The sequence below is a fragment of the Dipodomys ordii genome, unplaced genomic scaffold (assembly GCF_000151885.1).
Source record: "Dipodomys ordii isolate 6190 unplaced genomic scaffold, Dord_2.0 Scaffold123, whole genome shotgun sequence".
Classification (NCBI taxonomy): domain Eukaryota; kingdom Metazoa; phylum Chordata; class Mammalia; order Rodentia; family Heteromyidae; genus Dipodomys; species Dipodomys ordii.
In genome coordinates, this window is record NW_012267339.1 from 2154226 (window position 1) to 2169672 (window position 15447).

At 36.2% G+C, this 15447-nt stretch overlaps 1 protein-coding gene across 1 annotated transcript in view; it reads right to left on the reverse strand.

The window, feature by feature from the left end:
- Window positions 1-10202: 10202 nt before the first annotated feature.
- Map9 (microtubule-associated protein 9) overlaps window positions 10203-15447 on the reverse strand; it is a 28399-nt gene continuing 23154 nt past the window's right edge. The window contains exon 14 of the mRNA XM_013029851.1: window positions 10203-13340. Within this exon, the coding sequence (XP_012885305.1) occupies window positions 13218-13340 (123 nt within the window). The 3' untranslated portion in view covers window positions 10203-13217. The remainder of the gene's footprint in view (window positions 13341-15447) is intronic.

Sequence of the window (15447 nt, forward strand, 5' to 3'; positions counted from 1 at the left end):
GTGTGGCTCGGGTGTGCTCCAGTAGAGCATCAGACATGAGCAAGAAGCTAAGGGAGCGTGACATGCTCAGTTAAAACCCCAGTACCAGCATGAAAACTCTAAGGTCCATCCAGGAAGGTGGGCAGACTCCTCCTTCCTCTCAGCTAAGTCTCCACCCAGTAGCTGTGTCACCTAAGTAGCTGGTACACCTGGAGCTCAAATCCTTCCTTGTTCCTTGTTAGCAAAGTATGTTAAAAGAGTAGATCTAATCCAGTTTCTTCCCTTCCCAGTTTATATTGGACAAACTAAGCCAGTCTTTATATGTCATCCACATGCCTATAATACCCACAATTGTACTCCTGAAGCTTCTCTTCTTTGTTGTATAAAGGTGATGTACAGAGGGGTTACAGTAACATAAGCCAGGTAAAGAGTACATTTCTTTTTGGACAATGTCATACCTCTCCTCAATCTTTCCAAATTTTTCCATCCCATCCATCCCCACGTACAAGTGGTATAGTTCATTTTTGACCTAATGCCTAGTGAGAACCACTGCTGCATTTGTTCACCCTTTGTCCCTCTATTTCTGTGTCCCCTCCCTTACCCTCCAAAAACAGATAAACAAACAAATACAAAAAAAACAGAAACTAAAACAATAAAGATTCAAGCCTGTTTCCGTTCCCTGGAGTTTATTTCAATAAATATTATTTTATATGATCAGATACACCCTTGTGTTCCTCTCCCAAGAGTATCCTACTTGGGTCTCACTGTTTGTTAATGCCTAGAGTCCTGTATAATTTATTATGTCCCAGTGTATTTTGGATCTAGCATCTGCATCTAAGGGAAAATATATAGTCTCCTTTGTTTTGAAATTTTAAGCTAACCATGTATTATCTCCTTCTGAAATTAATATTTCTGAGAAGTGTTTTCTCTTTCAATCTGGATTTTTCTCAGTGCTACTCATTTCAGTAAATGGCCCTGTCATTCATTCAGTTGCTTGCAAATATGATTCTTCTGTATTTTTTTTCCACCATCATCTGATACATTGGCAATTTTGTATCTTGTTCATCAAAACACTGTGAAAGGGGATGGCTTTGTATCTCTTAAAACTACTATCTTCTTTTTAATATCTGACTCTTTACTTTTGCTCTCTACAAATCCATTGCTCACTCAAATAGTCAAAAGACATTCTATGTATCAGATTATGTGAGGTTTCTGCTATTTGTTCCCCATAATGCCATGTAAAATCTAGGCATGTGTCATGTTCCTGTGATATCCTACAAGGCCAAATCCTTCTGTTGAAAGTGCTCATATAGTTTGCTCATTCACTGCTCTTAGTTTTTGTTCAGAACTCTTCTCTTCATATAGACCTGTGATAATCCCTACATAGCAACCACCATCCCTTTCTCTTTGCTGTGCTTATAGGTTAGTGTGATATTTCAGTGTATGTATACATTAATTATAATGCTGTTTCTTTATGATGAAACCATTCAAAAATTCCTTCTAGTTTTTTTATTTGTTTTGATGCTTGTCCAAGGGCTTGAATTCCAGGCCTGGAAGCTGTTCTTGTGCTTTCTTCCCCCTCAAGGCTAGCACTCTACTACTTGAATGTCGGCTCCACTTTGGTGTTTTGCTTGTTGGTTTGTTTTTGGTGCTTAATTGAAAAGTCTCACAGACTTTCTGCCCCACTGGCTTCAAACTGCCATGCTCAGATCTCAGCCTTCTGAGTAGCTAGAATTATAGGTGTGAGCCAGTGGCACCCAGCTCCCTTCTAGTTTTTTGACATGTGCAGTTTGTTACCATCACCAGTAGTGATCTTACTGAGCAATGGCCCATAACAGCTTCAAATTCTCTTCTAACTGTGGCTTGGTGACTAACTATGCTCTCTCCCTCCATCCAAGCACTCTTTTCAGCCCCTGGTATCTGCCATCTAATTTTTGACTTTTAGCTTGTGTGGTGCTAAGGAATCGAACCCAGGAAGCATGTAAGGCAAGCGCTCTACTACTGAGCCACCTCCCAGCCCATAATTTTTGACTTTTAGGAAATCAATTCTTTCACGTTGTGTTCATGAGTTAGATTGTAAGGCATTTGTTATTATCTGCTTGGCTTCCTCCTTACTTTGTGTATCAGATGATCACTTCCATCTATTTTGTAAATGCCAAGATTGCATTCTTTATGATTATTATTCCATGGTACATATGTGTATCAAGTTTTCTTTCCATTGATGGATATTAAGTTTATGGACAGTTCTACTATGCACATTGATGTGCAGTTGTTTCTCAGATAAACTCATTGCATTTTCTTTGGCCGTATGCCAAATAGTGGATTTTCTGGATCAAATATTAGTTCTATTCTTAACTAGTTGAAGAATGTCTACAATTTTTCATAATGATCATACGAATTTGCCTTCATATTAATAGTGTGAATTTCCTGGCTGGCACTCCTCATTTCTAGTCTCCAATAATAGCCATGCACACAGGGAGAGGTGCTGCCTCCCTGTGGTTCTGATTTTGATTTCCACTGGTGACTAGTGATGTTGAACATGTTTCATGTGCCTTTTGGGTATTTGTATATCTTTACAGAAAAGTCTATTTATGTCTACTGCCCCACTTTTTGTTAGAGTTACTTACTTATGTTCTTGCTAACAAGTTTTTGAGTTTTTCACATAATGTAGACATTAACCCATTGTCAGCTGAATAGTTGGCCAGAAGTTTCTCTCATTGTCTAGCTGTTTCTTTACTGTGTTAATGATCTTCTTGGGTGTATGGGAGCTTTTACTTGATGTAATCAAATCATAAAGATTTTGGAACTATATAATGAACCAACAAAATCTTACCATTGCAACTTCTATTTAAAGATGTAAACAACCATAGGCGATGGTGGCACACACCTATAACCTGTTCTGAAGATCATAATTCAAAGCCAGCCCAGGCAGAGAAGTCTGTGAGTCTCTCAGCTCTAATTAAGCACCAAAAAGCTGGAAGTGGAGGTGTGACTCAGTGGTGGAGAATAAATCTTGAGTGAAAAACCCAAGTGACTTGGTTTTAGTACCCTGAGTATTGTATATATGTTTATCTGAACTAGAAAAGGGAAGGTGAACAACAAATGGTGAGACAAAGAACAAAGGAGGAACCTATACAACAGCAATACCCACAAGACAGGATGTTGGAAATGATCTGTACAACTTGTGGGAAGGATGGGGGCAGGGAAAGAGGGAGAAAAATGATGGCAAGGGTAACAAGTTACACAAGGAATGTAATCACTACCTCACTTATGTAACTGTAAACCCTCTGTACCTCACCTTGACAATAATTTTCTTTAAAAAAGCCAAGTGAGACCTCAAGGCCCTGAGTTCAGCCTCTAATAGCAGCACATTAAAAAAAGAAAGAAAGAAAAGGGAAACAACTGTCCCCCTAGTACCAAATGCTAAAATGCTAAAATTTCTTACAAAAAATAAACTTTAAAATGGAATATTTCCTTATTAGAGTATGTCAAAAGAATCATGATCTTCTAGATTGTAGTGTGGTGTACTTATGTTTATAAAGGACATCAGTGTCAGACTGCAGCTAGTTCAAACTACCTGGACATTCACATAGGTATGAAAGGCAGTAAGGGCTTGAAGACAGAGATTCCACCTGATCTCCATTTCATGGGCCCTACTTGGACAGCCCTCATATCTGTGGTTCCTGGGTATCTAAGAAATCAGTGCTGCCATCTGCTCACAGATCCTGTCTATACATAGTGAGTCACAATGCAGCTGGACTTAGCAATGGATTGCATGTCACTGAGGGTGTTTAGGTCTGCCACATGTCTCTCTCACAGAAACAGAGTGGTACATCACCCAGACCAAAGCCCCTTGCAGCCACCTCCTGGAAGTCCATAGGGAACAGTTTGAAGCCAGAGGTAACTGATTCCATTGGGCCTTGGTCCCCATTCTGTCTGCTCTAGTGCTGAAGATAAACGTATGGCATCCACTGGCCAGATGTGAGCTCTGAGTCATGAATGTGCCCTGGAAACATAAGTAGGGAGTTTCTGAGAAAGAAAATATAACCGAGAAGCTTTGTAGATCTGACCTCTTTTTATTTGGTTGATATATCTTGCTTAAAACTCACAATTCTCCTGTCACAGCTTCCTTAAAACTGAAATAACAAGTGTATATTACCTTACTAAATTTTGCATGTATTTGATCCAGCAACCTATGGGGAGCATGGTTGATGTGCTCATATATTTTACAAGTAAAATTCATGTACAGGAATTCCCATGGCCTCTATGAAGCCCACTAATCAGATTCCCCAGGGAGAGGAATGCAGTTCATTTCATTCTTTTGTACATTTTTTATTGTAAAAATGCTGTGCAGAGGGGTTACAGTTACAAAGCAAAGTAATGAGTACTTTTCCTATTGAGCATTGTTGCCTTCTCCTTTGTTTTCCCCCTACCATCTCTTCCCTCCCACCTCCACAACTACACAGCTCCCCTTCCTCCCTCCCCTCCCCCCCCAAAGTTGTAAAGTTCGTTTTCAACAGTGTTTTCTACATCGCATTGTTAGAATGGGTCAACAAGTATCCTTATTTAAGCATTTTGTTTTTTCACTTCCCCTCCCTGAATTAGAGAAACACACACACACACACACACACACACACACAAAATGCAGGGCACCAACATCAACTAGAGTGAAAACAGGGGTTATACCATGGAGGAGGAACAAAAACATCACATGATACATTATAAATACGTTAGAAACAATAGCAAGAAAGAAAAAGATATTTGTGCCCTATCTTGGGGCTCATTTCGCTTAACATCATCTTATATGGTCATATGTACATAGCTTTAGACCTTTTCTGTTTGTCTCAGACATATACTAGTTATTGCAAATAAGGGAAACCATGGGACCTATGCTTCTTTGGGCCTGGCTTGCTTCACTTAATATAATTTTTTCCAAGTCTTTCCATTTCCTAACAAATGGGGCAATGTCATTCTTTCTGATGGAGGCATAGAATTCTATTATATATATATATATATATATATACACATATACATATACATATATATATATATACACACATGTATATATATGTATACTCACATTTTCTTGATCCATTCATCTACTGAGGGGTATCTGGGTTGGTTCCATATCTTAGCTATGGTAAATAATGCTGTGATAAACATAGTTGTACTGGTAGCCTTAGTATGGCCTTGTTTGTGATAGTTTGGGTAAATGCCCAAAAGTAGGATTGCTGAGTCATTGGTGGGCTCTATATGAAGTCTTTTGAGGAACCTCCATACTGCTTTCCAAAGTGGTTGAACAAGTTTACATTCCCACCAACAATGCAGTAGGATTCCCTTCTGGCCACATCCTCTCCAGCATCTGTTGTTATTAGAGTTCTTGATTATAGCCATTCTAACTGGGGTGAGGTGGTATCTCAATGTTGTTTTGATTTGCATTTCTTTTATGACTAGGTAGGTTGAGCATTTCTTTGTTTGTCTATTGGCCATTCTAATTTCTTCTTCAGAGAAGTTTCTTTTTAAGTCTTTAGCCCACTTATCAGGCAGTTGTTTCTTTGAGGATTTGCTGTTGGGGGATTTAATTTTTTGACTACCAGGTGTATTTTAGATTAAGACCCTTGTCCATTGTATGGCTAGTGAAGATCTTCTCCCAATCTGTGGGCTTTCTATTATCTTGCTAGCTATGTCCTTTGCCATGCAGAAGTTCTGCAACTTCATGCAATCCCACTTGTCCAACCTCTTTTTTGATTTGTTGTGTTCCTAGGTCTCTATTAAGAAAATTTTGACTTGTGCCAAGGAGACCTACCTAGGGTTTCTCCCATTCCTTCCTGAAATGTTTTCAGGGTGTCAAGCAGGTCATTTTTAAAGGTGATGATTCTTCTTTCCTTTTTTTTTCTTTTCCTATAAATCTTGTTTTCCCTTCTTATCTCAATCTGCTAATTGGTTTACCTTGTTTGTAATTAAAATCACATGTTCATTTTAATGTAGTTCTATGTCTGATTTAGTATTTCATACTGTGACATGCAAGAACAGAAAACAAATCATTCTTCATAAGGGAAACAGTCAATGTATCAAACATACATGCAATCTAATGGCAGGGGAATTGATTTGCAGCTGACTATGAATTAATTTTTCTTGAAAAAAAATTCCAAAATATAAACTTACCAGCACAGATATTACTATCTATATTCTTTTAATATACAGAATAACTGGGGACTGTATCTGGACAAATTAAAACTGATGTGTTAGTTATCTTTCCATTCTAATACCAATGTCTTAGAAAACCAATTTTGGAGGAGGAAAGGTATATATTTTTGGCTCATAGTTTCAGAGGTTCCAATCCATTTTCAGTTGGTCCCGTTGTGTTTGGGCCTGTGGTGGGACATCTTGGTGGGAATGTTTGGTTCAAGACACTGCTTCCCTCATCGTTGAGAATGAGAGACCAAAGTAGCACAATTCCCTTGGAGAGCAAGTCCCCAGTGACTGGCCCTCTCCTCTTACAAGTCCCACCATCCCCAATAGCATCACACTGGGGACTAGGCCTTTGACATTGAGGCCTTTGGGGAACATCTGATTTCCAAAGTACAGCAATTTTAGCAATGCTTTTTCTTTTTTTTTTTTTTAACCTTGGGAAGGGAACTTGTGGATGAACGCAGGAAAGGGAGACATTTGTTACTCATTTTATGCCTTACAAACTGGTACACTATGAATTGATTAGCTATTAGCTCTGGTACAGATTATGTCTGTGTGTAATGCTTGACATTGATCTTCCCATATATTTGTTGATCCAAACTACCTGCGGTTACTGTACTTGCAATTTTAATGTCATTTTTATAAAGTTATCATTTTGTCAAGACATAGTTCTTGTTTACTGCATAATATTCATTTCAAATACTGATGCACCATTTGTCCATTAAACTTGCTATTTTATCAGCCAAGGACTATTAAACCACTGGATACAGTGGATATGCCATGATGTACAAAATATTGCTCATCTCATATAGTCCTCGCTTGAGATTTAGTTCTTAAATGGACAAATATGAAGCTATCACTAATGGTTTAGTGTGAAGAAGTGTAGATAGGTACTCTGGACATGTGTGAGATGGGTAAGGTTCACAGAAGTCTTCTCATGATCACCACAGGGTCAATTAAAAATGTTAAATGCATACAAAATACAACAATCTATCCATCTGTTCGCTTTTCTTACTGATTCCAACCCCAAACATTTTTGAATTTTATTCATTTTAATAAACATTTTTATTGTAAAGATACTGTACAAAGGGGTTACAGTAACATGAGTAAGGTAATGAGTACATTTCCTATGGAGCATTGTTACCCCCTCCTTCTTTTTATCCCCTAATATCCCTTCCCTCCCCCCTCTCCGCCCCTGCCTCCCACAAAGCTGTAAAGTTTGTTTTCAACATACTGTCTTGTACATCTTATTGTTACAATGGGTCAACTTGTATCCTTATTTCAGCATTTTGTTATTTCCCTTCCCTTCCCCAAATTAGGAAAATGTATACACAAGATGCAGGGCACTGAAATCAAATCCTGTGAAAACAAGGGTTATACTGTGGAGGAAGAACATACAAAAGAAACAAAAAAAGGGCTGGGAAGGTGGCTCAGTGGTAGAGCGCTTGCCTTGCATGCCTGAGGCCCTGGGTTCAATTCCTCAGCACCACATAAGCAAAAAGAAAAAAACTGGAAGTGGCGCTGTGGCTCAAGTGGTAGAGCGCTAACCTTGAGCTGAATTGCTGAGGGACAGCGCTCTCAGAGTTCAAGCCCCAGGACTGGCAAAAAAGAAAAGAAAAATCACACAGTACCTTATAAAAACATTAAAAACAACAGCAATGAAGATAAAACCTTGTGTCCCTATCTTGGGGTTCATTTGGCTTAGCATCATCTTATATGGTCAAATGTACATAGCTTTTGACTTTTCTGCTTGCCCTAGACCTATACTAGTTATTGCAAATGAGGGAAACCATGTTTCTTTGGGCCTGGCTTACTCATTATTTTTTTTTCCAAGTCTTTCCATTTTCTAACAAATGGTGTGTTGTCATTCTTCCTGATGGAGGCATAGAATTCCATTATATATATATACACACACACACACACATATATATGTATCTATATGTATCACATTTTCTTGATCCATTCATTTACTGAGGGGAATCTGTCCAACCCCAATTTTTATTGGTATATCTGATTTTACAATTTTCCCAAAAATCATACTATCACTTGGTTTTAAAAGCTGAAAAGGATCCTAATACTAATCAAAACATTAAATGAGTAAGAAATATCTACAGGAAAGTTATTAGACGTTTTATTGTTTTAATGTTGCTTTCTTCTTCAACATTCAATCTAGCTGTCCACCAGATTGGCATCTTCCTGGTAACTGTGATGGATCAGATGAAACCTTGGAATGTGCACAGTGGACCAAAGGAAAGGTTTTACAATTACAGACAAGTTTTCTATGTATCTATCTCACATATGAACAAGAACCGCTATCAATTTTTGTTGTGTATTATCTTTGCGTGCATGTGTGTGGTACTAGGGATTGAACTTGGTCCTGCACTTTACCACTTGAGCTCCATTCCTGCTGTGTACATTTTCTATGTTAAACAACTGCCTTTGTTTGTTGTGGAAGTATGAAAAGGCTTCCAGTTCATTTATGCACCTTATGGCCTTGTGATATGATCCATAACATCATTTCTATTTTGCTTGTGTACCGCAGCATGGACAGTCCTGTCCCTAAAACCTCCTTTGATGTAGCCTGCAGTTTCATGACATTTTAACACTAAATGAAAAGTGAAAAGCTTGTTCATATTAATTTTATAGACTTAATGAGAGTTACCATCTCTAATATGTTGACTAGCTACAAATACCTTTACTGCACTGTTACATTCTTTATGATAATAAACACCTGTAAAGAAATATTACCCAGTAATAGGTTAAACAAATTGTAGTTGATCTAAATTTTATTAGAAGTTCTGTTAGGGTGGAAATATGTTCATGATATATTTTTGAACTGGAAAATCTTGTTACTACATATATGATTTTATTTCACTGAAAAGTCTGCATATATATGCACGTTCATATTTTATGATATATACGTATATATATATATATATATATATATATATATATATATATATATATATATATATATAAACTACCTGTGTGCACTTATACAAATAACTAGTACAGAAATGCCAGGAGGAAAAAAAAACTAGAGCAGAGAAATACAGAACTAGAGAGAATTCCCTTCTTCATTCATAGCTTTATTTCAGCCTCTAGGAACTAAAACTTGGAAGGGAAGAAAGTAGGTTAAATTGGGAGATGGGTGGCTTGTTTATTTGCAGATTCTAATGGTCTTAATATTGTCTTAATAATTTGCCATAAACATCAGGTTCACATCTAAACTTTAAAAGATCCATTTTATAACCAAAATTTCAGTCAGTTCTAAAATGAAATGTGTAGCCATTTTAGCCCACAAATAAGAATCAGAGCACACTTTTAACACCAGAATAGGAAGTCTGTATACAAACAGCAGCAATATCACTCAAAATGTAAGTCCTGAGTGACTTTAATCATTATATGAAAATATGCCACATTAAATACTACTGCACCAATAATTCCTAAAACATCTTAAACTCAGCATCAAGAACTCTGTAGATCCAACTTAGCATTATATGTTTACACATAGTTCACCTAGAACTCAAGAGAAGCTTCCAGGATAGCATTTACACAGCATTTCATTATTCTGTCAGCCAGTGCAGCTAGAAATTGGAAACTTTTTTGATTTCTGTGGAACATGTTATAGGTATACCCATTAATGTAAGAAAATGCATGTATATATATATATATATATATATATATATGAATATAAGAAAATCTAAGTTTATTATTAGAATGATTTTGGTGAACATGTACTTTTTCCTGTTTTATGAAATCCCTTCAAGACTTGAGAAACTTCACTATTTTCGCACATTTCAGAGTAGTGTTGGTATTCAAACAGCTTTGATTGATCTGGTGGATACTTATGGAGTAGGCAGGAGAGAAAAAAGTAGGGACAGATGGGAGATCAATAATCAACTACACCAGCAACAACTAACCGAAGTCAGTATGAACATTTTAATCACACGACCAGAACCATGGAAAAATGGGAAGAATCTGACCTGGACATGCTAACAACAAGACATGGAAGATTACAGAAGTCAAAGTGTTTGGAAATCAGTTTATTCAACTTGCAAATCAAAAATATCTAGGCAGGTTCATTAAGTAACATCACACTGAGGAACACACAACTAAGGACACCAATCTCCTATTGCGTACTGCTTTGGAAACAGTGAAGAATGAGTTTCCTTACAACTTAAAACAGTAACATTTCCTAAGTTTGTGTACATACCAACCATTGGGATACTGTTATTTTATAAACAGTTTTTGTTTCCTTATGTTAAAGAAGACTTTAACTTCTTTCTGATCTAAAGTGCAGTATATATTGTTCCTTTCAGACCTCTAAAATTACCATGTTTTTGTTATTACAGAATTTAAATCTATGTAAAAGCTTACTTTTTTATTAACAGATTTATCTATAAATAATACATTCAAAAGCATTTCACATGTTTAAATATTATAATATTTAACATTTTTAAATACTCACAAAATTCCTATTTTTGTTGAAATCTCATCCTTCTTTTTGACCAATGCAATCTACAGAACTAGAAATTTAATATGCATACCTATAGCATTTATTGTCCTTAAGATGAATCAAATATTCTTATATAGCAATTAATGAAAACTTAATGAATAGACACTTATATTGATATTTGATACTTTCTGAGAAAAATGGGGAAATCATGACCCTTAAATAAATATATTCAAGTGAGTATTCCAGGCATGAGTCTCCTCTCCTTTGGGTCTTGGAAAGTAAACAATAGTACAGTACTGAATTTTCATCCACTTACCAACACTCAGCTTCACTTCTCTATAGGAGAAAAGATTTTTTTTTTTCAACCAGGTAATTTCAGCAAAAGTTGAATACAGTTTTATGCAAGGAAGAAAACATGTATTACCATATAAGACAAAAACGTAAAATCACATTTGAGGAAATGACTTGCTGAGTCTTTGCACACATCTTCATTTCATCCTATCATGGAAGGGACACTAAGAAGTCAGTATTTTGTTTCCTTTTTAAGACAGCCCCATGAGAAGGCAGTGCTTTATTTTCTTGAGTGATATAGCTCAGACAGGAAGGTGGAAAATCTGTCATGCCAAATAATCACTGTCAACTTGTCTGAGTTACCCTCACCTTCAGAAAGTGAGGGAAAGTGCAAGGCTCAGGGTTGTAAATAAGACTAAAGATTTACTTAATGCTCACAACTCACAGTAACAGGAAGCCACTAAAAATATAGAAGGAAATGATCAGAAACCTTAATAAAATATTTAATGTAAAATTTATGACATGCATTTAGTCTTTGATCTCTTTTCCCTTCTTTTTATTTTATGTAACTTGTAGATATATCTTTAGTGCTGAGTAACTGAATACGAGAAACACCAATGCACTCTGACAGGTGTTGTATTTGGTAAACACATGGGTGATAAGAAATGCCCTGAACCTCATGTTGATAATACACATATGTGGTCATCAGTTCAGTTTCATCAAGTCTTTTCCCTGCTCTGGCAGTATCAAAGGGCCTCTAGTTTTGTTTTATTTACACGAGATGATCTTACAAAGTGATTCCTTATAGCTTAAGTCACACACCAACAGAACAAGGTAATATTTAAGCTCATGAAAACTTCCAAAGCTCCTTTTGAAATTTTGAAGCTCCTTTTGAAATTTATTATATAACATGTTGAGTTTTCAGATCTTAATACTAAACACTAGATGTTCAAGCAACTCCTTAAATCTTATGAATCCTTAGTTCATTTTGTAAGATTTTAGGAGGTTCACCATGTCTGCTAACTAGAAGCTACTTCTTCAGGATCAGCTAGAGTAGGCTTGGGTTCATGCAAAGTCCTGACAGATTCTGTGATCAGTGAGGTTCCATGGGAGTGTAAAAGCGAAGAGGGAGCTTGGCGCTGGCCTTCCTTAGATGTATAATAAGTTATTTAGTTTCTCTGGGCCTAAGGACTTTTAACTGAAAAAGGCAGAGTAACATCTACCCTGAACAGTTGTTTTAAAGATGACAAATAATATTTATAAAGATCCAGCAGAGATGATAGAAGTGGTTCATAAACAGTCTGTTTCTTTTCCAGGTATAATCTATTGTCTCTGCAATTTATTATTGATTAAAGCAGCATTTCAACTCTGAGAGCAGAAAATTGGGTCTTTCTTAAAACCAAGGAACAGGTCCAGGAGGAGATCAGTTAATACAAGGATAGACAAAGATCAAATAAATAAATACAAGTCCTTTGGAAAATCTCTGTATCAGTTAAGGGGATTGTAGTTGCATTCACTATTACAGCTTTTATATGACATCACTACATCAATAACCTTGAACTCCTGAGGAATTGCCATAGGTCATGTGTAAGTAATCACTACCATGAAATGGATGTCTTTTGGTGTCACCCAATGGTCCACAAAGTGTTAAGTTTAGAAAGAAAAATTTCAGAGGTGATCCCATTATAAATTGACCATGATTATCATATAAAATTGGAATAGATAATTTAGACTTAAAACATAAGGAAATTACTAAATAAAATATTCATTGATTAAAGTGCTGCTGAAACTGTTGTCTCAGTCCACAAGATTCTACCTTGGGTAGAGATGATGCAATTGCTTTGAGCTAAAGATCAATGGAAGCAAAAGTAATCTACACATACCTCCCAGCAGCAATTTATTTAAAAGCCCAAATCTAGATGTACACCAGAATCCACTAATCACTCTGACTGTGATACCAAATGGCTTGTACTTTATCATTGGGAATAAACATAATTAACATGCATAGTTTATATAAAGTAATCACAGATCATTTTACCTTAGAGATTATCAGGGCATGATAAAGCTTTCTGCATTTTCAGCACTAAAAGCAATCTAATTAGTAGCATTTCATTTGAGGCAGCTGATCTATGGCTTGAAAAAAAATGTTCACACTGATTAAACTCCAAAGTATCATTTTCCTCATTACCAGAAATATGTGGCACTTAATTGAAATCGGTTAGTTTAACTGGAAGTAATGGAATGAATGGCTTTTAACCGATGGCTAAAGCTGGTGAGCTGACAAATAAGAGAGTTATCAAAACACCTTTGAAAGCATGGTTCTGCTGGGAGGGCTCCATGGAGGAAGGGACCCATTTTCAAGCAAGGAGTGACGTTTCTTCTGTTTCCTCTCAATTCTCTCCTGTCTTTCTTTCTTTTCCTAAAGAGATATGACAATAAAATTTTAAAATACAATCTAAGAATACATTTTAAGAATACATTCTTCTGTGAACATTATTTTTTAACTTTATTGTCAAGGTAGTATACAGAGGGGTTACAGTTACAAACATAACTTTCTTGTCAAACTTGTTACCCCCCCCTCATTTTTGTCCTGCTTCCCCCACTCCAATCCCCAAGTTATATAGTTCATTTCCAACATATTGTCTTGTGACTATCCTTGTTGCATTGGTTTACCCCCTTCCCTTCCCTAGTTCAGATAAACGTATATACAATATCCAGGGTACCAAAATCAAATACAGTGACAACAGAGAATAAACCAAAGTAGAAAACACACAAAAGAAAAAAAAGAAATCACATAGTATATTAAAAACAACCTCAAAGAGAAACCTCTAGTTTCCATTTCTTGGAATTCATTTCTCTTAGCATTATCCTATATGGACATATAGACATAGCTATTGAGCTATTCTGCTCATCTGCTAAACTATTCTAAACATATACTAATTATTACAAATGAGGGAAACCACGGGATCTATGTTTCTTTGGGTCTGGCTTACTTAATATGATTTTTCCAAGTCTTTCCATTTCCTTACGAATGGGGTGATGTCATTCTTTCTAATAGAAGCATAGATTCCATTGTGTATATATACCAGATGCCCCTCAGTAGATGAATGGATCAAGAAAATGTGAACATTATTTTTATGAAGAACAAAGTAACTCATGAAAAGATGTTAACATGACTTCTTAAACTGGTAATGAAGAAACAACAACTAGAGCTAACTCATATGTGTACTAATGTTGCATCACTTAAAAAAATTAACTCTGTGTGTGTGTGTGTGTTTGCATGTGTGTGTGTTTGCGTATGTGTGTGTGTGTGTGCCAGTCCTAGGGCTTAATCTCAGAACCTGGGTACTGCCCCTGACCTTTTCTTGCTCAAGGGTAGCACTCTACCACTTGAGTCACATCTCCACTTCCAGCCTTTTATTTTGTTTTTGTTTTTTGATAGTTAATTGGAGATAAGCCTCACAGATTTTCCTGGCTGAGTTGACTTTGAACTGTAATCCCCTGAATAGTGAGGATTATAGTGCCTGCGTTGCATCACTTTTTGTCATTAAGAATCATCACTCCAATTTGTAATTCAAATATAGTTGGACAAGACATAAATTGCCATATGCAACAAGTGACAAGTGATAGGGCATGGCAACAAGAGCTATTTTACATTTCTTAGAGTTGAGAATTCCACCTCTAGTTGCTTTGTCTATCACTGAGTTTGAGAAAATTCTCAATCACTGCATTAGCCCTTACATAAATTTTCTGCTCCATTATTTAGGCCATCTTATTATATATGGATATCAGTGCCTTGCTTTTTAAATTTTATCCATTTGAATGTATTCAAATAATAAACATTATTTTCCTTACCTTCCTGTAGCCCTTAATTTTTACCAATATGTACAAAAATATTTCAATTATGAAAAGTAAGAGCAATATTCCAAATTTAAATGTGTCCAGTAGTTCTGAAGCTCCAGTGTCCACTGGATCCTTCCTGAGAGCTACTCTAAGCCTAGTACTTACTTAACACAGTACTACTGCAGTGTTTCTCCTAATATTTTTATTACAAACCATTCTCAAACCAAAAGCAATTGTTTCAGAATTTTTAAATGAATACAATAAGGTATCTATCATGTTATGAATATTTTTTGCAACCGTCTATTTTTGTGTTTCTTTTAAAAATCCACCCATATAGCTTAAGTTTTTCTTCCACATATGAAATTCCAGCATGTGTACAACATGTGTATTGTAAGATACATAGGCTAATTATATATTTTTTCACCCCAAAACAATGCTGCCATAAACATGCTTGCTTCTTTGTGCACAAGTCATTTTGCATACATTGTATGAATACATATATACAGTGATACACATTTAACACTGCTGCTTTGTAACAGATGCATACATCCAACTTACTGGACAATGCCAACTAATTAGGCAGCTATAAGTGTTCACTTTCCAACCAGTACCCACAAGGACTGTTTATTTGATGAACTAGTGAGTTTAAATTTGGTAACTGTTCATGTTTGTTTTCTTTTGCA